Source organism: Dermacentor albipictus, chromosome 9, assembly GCF_038994185.2.
Source record: "Dermacentor albipictus isolate Rhodes 1998 colony chromosome 9, USDA_Dalb.pri_finalv2, whole genome shotgun sequence".
Lineage (NCBI taxonomy): Eukaryota > Metazoa > Arthropoda > Arachnida > Ixodida > Ixodidae > Dermacentor > Dermacentor albipictus.
This window is the reverse complement of record NC_091829.1, coordinates 36,609,484-36,618,158: the sequence shown is the minus strand read 5'-3', so window position 1 is coordinate 36,618,158 and position 8,675 is coordinate 36,609,484. Positions and strand designations below refer to the sequence as shown.

Below are 8,675 nucleotides of genomic sequence, written 5' to 3'. Positions count from 1 at the left end.
GAATGGACATCACAAGTTTGCCCACGTGGTATGCAGCGCGAATCACTTTTCTGTTGAGCGGTAGAAATGCCCGATGCGGACTGCGCGATCGTCTGCTGCAGGTACCCGGCTGTAGCGGATGGGTTCAAAACTCAATTGCTCTAACATAGCGCATGGGGCGAGCCTCCGGTGTATGACCATGTCGTGGTTTTATTGCGGCGTAGGCCAGCGCTTTCTTTTTTTACGCCAAAGATAGCGAACGAATCGGCCGATTGACCACATTTGGACAAGTGTGATCCACACTGTAACTAATTCACCTCCGACGCTTGTAACGTTGCCTACGCATCACACTTCCCTGTACGACATTTAGTTATTCAGGTAGGTGTGCGTATGCGCTTACGAATGCGTGTTTGCGAGTCACTCGTCTAGAAACAAATTCTAGGGCTCTTGTAGTCGCAGTGAAGGTGTCGCTAAAGAAAAAGAAGAAAGAAACAAACGCGTATAGGTGATGTGCTTCGAATCCCGAGAAGAAAAATGTTTCATCGAGTAATGTCCTCCGCGTTGCCGAAAATTTCTGCGAGCCTTTCAATGACGATTGTTATCGTGAGGATATTTAAAAAATGCCCTGCAGGTCCATCACCGTTAGCACCGCTTCAAGGCGACCTGTAGCATACAGCAAAACATGGAGGCAACACAACCTATGTAGGATTTCCTCAATCGTGCACTACAATGATTTGTTGAACTAAGGCAACACGACATGACAGAGGTAGCATGATAAAAATCCTGTTGCCTCATTCATGTGCTGTTTGAAAGTATAAGCTGCACGCTACAGTAACGAAACCGTTGTAGGGAGACCTTATAGTCAAGTCGTCCTCAGAGGACAGGTAGTTTGGCTCGGACTTGGGTTGATCGCAGCAGTAAACTTCCCTTCTGTCCACGTGTGCAGATGACTTCGTATCGCAAGTGGGTGGTCTCACCACGGGCGTCATCGTCGCCATCATCATTAGTGTCATCGTAGGCGTGGTCCTTATCATCTGCTGCTGCGTCTGCATGTGCAGGGCCTGCGCAGGCAAAAAGGTAACTGCTTCCAACTGCACTCTGATAACATAATCGCAGGCTTCGTAGAAGTCCCTATATGTATACGATCGCCGCCCTTCGCATGGATATCTTTAATTTCCAGGTTACTTCGCGTCTCCCATTGTCGCCGTCTCGCAAACTTTGATTATATATTTTTAGAGGGGGTAGAGGGGAGAATGACTTGTGAGAAGGCACTTATACAGTAAAAAAAAAAGAAATGAACAAGAGAGGTCATCAAATAAACGCATGCATCACTGTGTGCTCCAATGAGTTTGCGCATTTCTTGTCCGCCCATCCGAGAGATGTACTTCGCTGGAACTTACCTCTTCCTACTGCAGGGTAGCAAATTGGATGCTTGTCTTCACGTTAACCGCCCAACTTTCCGCAGACCGAGGCAGTTGGTCTGCCCATACTGACGATGATGCCAAAGATGTTACGCGCTAGTTTGGCTGTTTCGACACCGCCACTGGCTTTATTCGACACCGGATTTATTTTTTTAACAGTTTTTTACGTCTCTTTGTGCAACAGTACGGCTGACCGTCTATTACGTCCCGATGGTGGTGGCCTATGAAGGACGTGGTAGCGGAGAGCTGAAAAATTTCGACCATTAGTTCATTAATCGGTCGCTGAAAAACTGCCCGAAAGCTTCTGTATCGTGTGTTTAAGTGTGGTGTGTGTGTGCGCACGTGGAACATGTCTGCAGTACTTTTGTCTTTGTCGTTGACGCCAGGTGGTGCTAATTTTTCTCAAAGAAGGAATAAACGAGTACAGACAACTGTGGCGCGTCAGTTATCAAGTGCAGTCGCGGTAGAGATAAGCAACGTGTGCAAGCAGCCTCTCCTCGGACAACTTCCATGCCCGGAGAATTGCAACGCAGAGTCCATGTTCCGAGGTGACTATGGCCTTATGTAGTGCGGGGGTCGTTATCTTGGCAAGCATAAATTATGCGCTCCATGTGTTCGGTCAAAGGCCGTGCGGCACCGCATCCTGATTAAACCACGCTGCTCGGATAACCCACGTAAGGATACGATGACAGGGAAGCATCAGACAACACGCAGACTTTGCGCATTAGCATAGCAACATATTAGTCTTTTGCTTCGTGCTCGTCATGCATATGCGAGATGTACTTAACAAGTACACGAAAATTATGTACCGAAGGAATAGTTGCTTGTAGAAGTAGAAGTTTACTATTTCATTTCGCAGAATACAGAACACGACGAGCGAGAGGAGCTGCTTTTAGGCAGCTTGGAGTAGCTCTCGCCCCCCCCCCCCTCCCCTGTATATTGGAAAAGAACTAGCTTTAGTTCACACACCTATCAAAGGATGCCATACGGGGTGAACTGCATCCACTTTACTCACATTCACAAATGGGCAAAATGTAGAGTCGCACTGAAAACAGAAACAAAACCAGAAAAGCTACAATGAATATTTCTGCCCACGTTCGCATGACCCATTCAATAGACCATGAATAACATCAAAACAAACTTACGCAGTTTATCGCAGCATAAAAGAGCACTGAACAAAGAAAGGAGCATGTAAGAAACAAAGGAATAGAATGCATTATAAAATATGTACTACGTACAATACTGTTTAGGGTGGGTGAGTGTAATAGGCTTTTTAATCATTTAGTGTTCATAGAAATAATTTAATAGTCTTGGCGTGATGCAGGATCACATATCGTGACTGTAGTCACTTTTGCTGGTACGCATTACCCAATATCCGAAATTTGTGAGTTGTGGATACGTGTAGATGGTGTTGAAGTAGGTACGTTGTAGATACGTGTATAAAATCGCAGATATGTATGTTTAGGTTTAAATTACCGAGAGAGCACACAAAAAACAAGTATTATATTTTTCATTGCGTGGTGCATAACGTAGCATAACTAGCTAAAGTTGGTCGACGCTAATGAAGCCAACTTTATTTACTAACGGCCGAGCCGGATGATCCGGGGCAGTATTAGAAATTATTATGATCATTTTGTTGTGCAATTTTTAAAGTTTCGAAATGTTTGTGGAAGTGGTAGTTCCCCAGCCGAAAAAACAATATTGAATGTAAGACGCAAATGAAGTGCCAAACCAGAAAAGGGGGGGGGGTCTAATCATCGTTAGTAATTACTACGTCACGATGACGGTAATGAAGTCATAATGCACGAACTGCGTTGTTAGAGCTGAATAATCAGCATGTTAGTCCCATGACTAATGCTTCGAAAATACCACACCAACAGTGTTAAAGATATAGCAACCTGTGCACAATATATAGCGTGTTTTATTTCGTAGCTGCACTAAATTTTTAAACATTGCATGTGGCAGAGAACAGAATTCTAACCTGCTCTCGTAGAAGTAATGGCCACCTCATCGATTTATTTAGATCAAGGGTTATAATTGTATTAATATTTTTCATTGCGTGGTGCATAACGTAGCATAACTTGCTAAAGATGGTCGACGCTAATGAAGCCAACCTTATTTACTAACGTCGGAGCCGGATGATCCGGGGCAGTATTAGAAATTATTACGATCATTTTGTGTTGCAGTTTTTAAAGTTTCGAAATGTTTGTGGAAGTGGTAGTTCCCCACCCGAAAAAAAAAAAATATTGAATGTAAGACGCAAATGAAGTGTCAAACCAGAAAGGGGGGGGGTCTAATCATCGTTAGTAATTACTACGTCACGATGACGGTAATGAAGTCATAATGCACGAACTGCGTTGTTAGAGCTGAATAATCAGCATGTTATTCCCATGACTAATGCTTCGAAAATACCCCACCAACAGTGTTAAAGATATAGGAACCTGTGCACAATATATAGAGTGTTTTATTTCTTAGCTGCACTAAATTTTTGAACATTGCATGTGGCAGAGAACAGAATTCTAACCTGCTCTCGTAGAAGTAATGGCCACTTCATCGATTTATTTAGATCAATGGTTATAATTGTATTATCTGTCACAGACAATGTAATAAAAAAAGCTGGTGAAGCTAAAAAAAGACACCCTGTATAGGGTGTCCCATCTAAGGTTAGCCAAGCTTATAAATAGGCTATAAATGCCAGCAATGCCCACATAAAGCCTGACGAGCGACTGGAGTTTTCACGAGCTTCTCTATAAAAGAAAAATCACGCCCCAAGGTTGTTTCTAAAACAAATATTATCACTCGGTCACGCACCATGCAAGCATTTCTTATTTCTTGCATTATAAAGAAAAAAAAACAGAGAAAACTGAAAAATCCGAGGACTTCTTATGAGTCGCGAATGCGAAAGCGTTAATTTCCAATTGAACACCGCCGAGCAGTTCTTCGGGTTTTGCGTTGTGAGTAATGTACCCTAGCGGTACGGGACGCCCGAGCCAGCAAGAGGCAGCAGCCTGCCGTGCAAATTCCGCCAGCCACCGACGCAGTGATGCCCTCTCCCCTCACGCAACACCGGGCGCGCTAGTGCCAACAGCAGGTGTTTCCTTTCGCCGGCTCTTCCCCATTGAGGCGCCCACGTGACGCGGCGTTGCAGCCAATGGGAATTCAGGCACCGTTTCGCTGCTACAGACGGCGGACGCCGGCTTTTCCGCTTAGTGAGCAATTTGAAGCTTTCGCATTTAAAAGAAATGTGAAAAAACACTCTGCAAGATACGGTTATAAGAGCTACGGTGTTTGGTTGCCAGACTTTTGACGACCGATCACCATCGATCCTGAAATCGTATCTTGCGCCGTGTTTTTTTTTCTTTTAAGCAGCTTGGCTAGCTTCAGCTGGCGCACACGGTGTACGTTTGTGTAAGCTTCATGTTTCCGTGTCAGTGTCCTTGCATGTGTTACGTAGGTGGCGTAACTTAGGAAAGCATGGCATGCCTAACCAGCAAGCTGTACTGGGAAAGCATTATTTGTCACCACATCTGGTTTGTTAGTTCCCGCAAAGAAGTGGCTTTTTGTTTCCTAGCTGTGCGCTGTCAGAAACTTGCACGACACTTTTCGCGATCTTCGTCATCAGTCTATTCTATATCCACTGAACAATGTAAGACTCTCTCAGCGATCCCCAGTTACCACGGTCTTGAACAAGACTTCTGCGGATTTCCGAAAAGAACTCGGGTGTGCAATCAACAGAAATGGGTCGCAAAAGAAACAGAGCACCAGAAAGATCTTTGTATGAACCAAGGCCTGGATGAAGCGTTCAGATAAAAAGTACTTCTTAATGGCATGGTCACGGTGCTCCGTCGTAAAGTGAGAGTGTCGGAAGGGCATGGCGTGCAGCAGTGCAACCGTGTCAAATTTCGAAGTTGAGACAATGATCAACGTCTGACACGACTCTTGTTCTTCAAAAAAAAAAAAAACCCTGCGTTTTTGTTGCACACTCTCGTTGAATGACGTGCGGTAAAGGTTAACAAAAAGATTCAACTACACAGTTTGCCACGCGAGGTTTTATGGCGCAAAAGCAACTGGCGATGATGCGCCAATCACAAGGTCAGATCTTATATCTAGATAAAAGTGTCTCAAGCAAAAACAAAAACAAAAAAACGATAATTCGTTTACAATTTAATAAAGGAAAAGAAAAGCCCGTTGCCTCTAAAACAAAAAAGAAAAGGAAACGTCGTAGAGAGATGTAGTGCGTTTTCCGACGAGGTCGAATCAACTACGCAGGAGACCAACCACACGGTCGTGTACACGGCCAACCCGAACCAGGAGACGCCGCAACAACACCCGCAGCAGTACCCGCCGCCGATTCACCAACAGTGGCCGCCAGGGGCGCCGCTTTCCTCGCCGCCTCAGGATTACAGCGGGCCAGGCGCGCAACAGCACCCGCAGCAGTACCCGCCGCCGATTCACCAACAGTGGCCGCCAGGGGCGCCGCTTTCCTCGCCGCCTCAGGATTACAGCGGGCCAAGCGCGCAACAGCACCCGCAGCAGTACCCGCCGCCGATTCACCAACAGTGGCCGCCAGGGGCGCCGCTTTCCTCGCCGCCTCAGGATAACAGCGGGCCAGGCGCGCCCTACAGCCAGCCACAGACCCACGACGCGCAGCCGCCAGCTTACCCGCCCGGGCCTGCCTACGTGCCGCCCACGAAGTACTAGCCGTGGACCGTAGTGCTCGGCGTGTGCTCGAGTACAGAGACGCACGGGACGTGAATTTGTCTACGACGTGCGTCCACACCAAGGCACAACTAATTCGCCATAAAGAATCGCGCGGATCTGCTCCTTCGCGTCGTTTATTGTCCTTCGATATTTGACCATCAAGTCAAGTCAATTTCATTTCAGCATTTCTTTTGTACAAAAACAGCAGAATGCTAGGACAAGCACAAAAAGCTGCTAAGTTGCAGCTTGACCGGGTGCTTGCCCCATTACTTGGCAGAAACGAGAGACAGAAAAGTACATTTGAGTGATAAAAAAAATATTGATAGACTTCAAATGGTCACGTAAAAAAGAAAAAAAAAGGGAGAACAAAGACACAAAGCACATTATATAAAATACTCAAATATCTGTAGCAGCGACTGCTCTGTTATGGTATGTCACTGTACAGTGTAAAATGAACAGTGGGCCGCAAAACAGCAGTCTACAGAAAACGCTAAGCCATCGCCTTTCTACTACGCCCTTTCCATGTTCCTGGGGTTATTTAGACTTGGTCTTAGCCGACAGACCGAGAAGCGATCTGGGGTTATTTAACTTGCACCCAATGCAAGGCGCACGGGCATTTCTTTCTTTTATTTCTTTTTTTTTGCATTCCGTCCCCATTGGATCACACCCATGGCCTACGAGCTCAGCAGTGCTATGACCTCGGGTTCGCCAATCTACTCAATGGACGTAAACGAACACGATGTACATAGTCGATGACTTGCGAGTTTTGGAAGCTTTCGGCATTTGGCGAGGGCATTAAAGGTGATCTTGAGCGCAGTTTGGCGCAGCATAACGGGTTTGTGTTTTCCGTTTCCTGCCAGCGATGCTCGAATGCGCGCGAACCAAATAAAGCTCAGTGTGCGTGGGACAGGCAGTTTCAACAGAAAAATGTTCAGTGTTTCTTGGTGGCTATGGTGTTGGGCTGCTAACTGTTCATTTATTCGTTTCTATCTATCTATCTATCTATCTATCTATCTATCTATCTATCTATCTATCTATCTATCTATCTATCTATCTATCTATCTATCTATCTATCTATCTATCTATCTATCTATCTATCTATCTATCTATCTATCTATCTATCTATCTATCTATCTATCTATCTATCTATCTATCTATCTATCTATCTATCTATCTATCTATCTATCTATCTATCTATCTATCTATCTATCTATCTATCTATCTATCTATCTATCTATCTATCTATCTATCTATCTATCTATCTATCTATCTATCTATCTATCTATCTATCTATCTATCTATCTATCTATCTATCTATCTATCTGTCTATCTATCTATCTATCTATCTATCTATCTATCTATCTATCTATCTATCTATCTATCTATCTATCTATCTATCTGTCTGTCTATCTATCTATCTATCTATCTATCTATCTATCTATCTATCTATCTATCTATCTATCTATCTATCTATCTATCTATCTATCTATCTATCTATCTATCTATCTATCTATCTATCTATCTATCTATCTATCTATCTATCTATCTATCTAATCTGCTAAGCACGAGGTCGCGTGATCAAATCGCGGCCACCGCGGCCGCATTTCGATGGGGGTGAAATGCGAAAAACAACCGTGCACTTAGACTTGGGTGCACGTAAAAAAAAACACCTGGTGGTCGAAATTATTCCGGAGTCCCTCACTACGACGTGCCTCATAATGAGATCGTGGATTTCGTGCGCGAAACCCCATAATTTAAAACATTTCAGTGCGTAATGTGGACGGAATATACGCAGGCTGCGTTATCACGCCGTTTCTTTCCCAGGCGATCAGAATTAATCCTGCCGTCCCCAACTAGAGCGTGCCCCACACTCTATCGGGGTTTTGGAACGTAAAGCATCATAGTTAATTTTTATTTCTTGGAAACTATGACATATTGCACTTTTCCTTCACGCACACGCCTCGCCGTGTTCGCATGAGCGGCGCCTCTCGCTAGGCGCACAACGCCGATACCAAAAAAATGGCTGTGGCTTAGGTAAGGTTAAGCCCAGGATGCGAAGCATACTAGCCTTTATTTTAGTTGTTGAACCACTGTTTAGCCTGGTGAACTGCTGTTGCTTGGCTATATTTGGTTCGGCTAGACGAAGAAACAACTCATGCATTACTGCTTCGCCTTCAAGAGTGGAACGCGACAGCGTTCCCGTCGACCCGCCAAGGGGTGTAAGACAATGGGCTACAGGGCAGCGACTACGCGCCCCGCATTGGACGCGGCGAGCGTCGAGCAAAGCAGCGTTCGGCGCGGCAACAAAATGTGCGCCTGAGCAAGAGACGCACGCCTTAGAAACAGCTCGTTTCTAAGGCAACACCGCATTCACTAGAGGCGCTTTTGTACCGCTTTGAAGCATCGTACTCGTGGCTCAGTGGTAGCGTCTCCGTCCCACACTCCGGAGACCCTGGTTCGATTCCCACCCAGCCCGTCTTGCAAGAGTTGAGCCAAAGCCACTTCTCCTCTGTCGTGACGTCACGGTGTCACGTGGTTTCATGGCGACACCGCCGCGCCTGAGGAGCTGGGTTG

The 8,675-nt window shown here is 45.5% G+C and overlaps 1 protein-coding gene across 1 annotated transcript in view; it reads left to right on the top strand.

Moving 5' to 3' along the window:
* Positions 1-6,224, top strand: part of LOC135906544 (uncharacterized) — a 14,847-nt gene extending 8,623 nt beyond the window's left edge. The window contains exons 3-4 of the mRNA XM_065437993.1: positions 926-1,056; positions 5,670-6,224. Coding sequence (XP_065294065.1) covers positions 926-1,056; positions 5,670-6,101 — 563 coding nt within the window. The 3' untranslated portion in view covers positions 6,102-6,224. The remainder of the gene's footprint in view (positions 1-925; positions 1,057-5,669) is intronic.
* Positions 6,225-8,675: the final 2,451 nt, after the last annotated feature.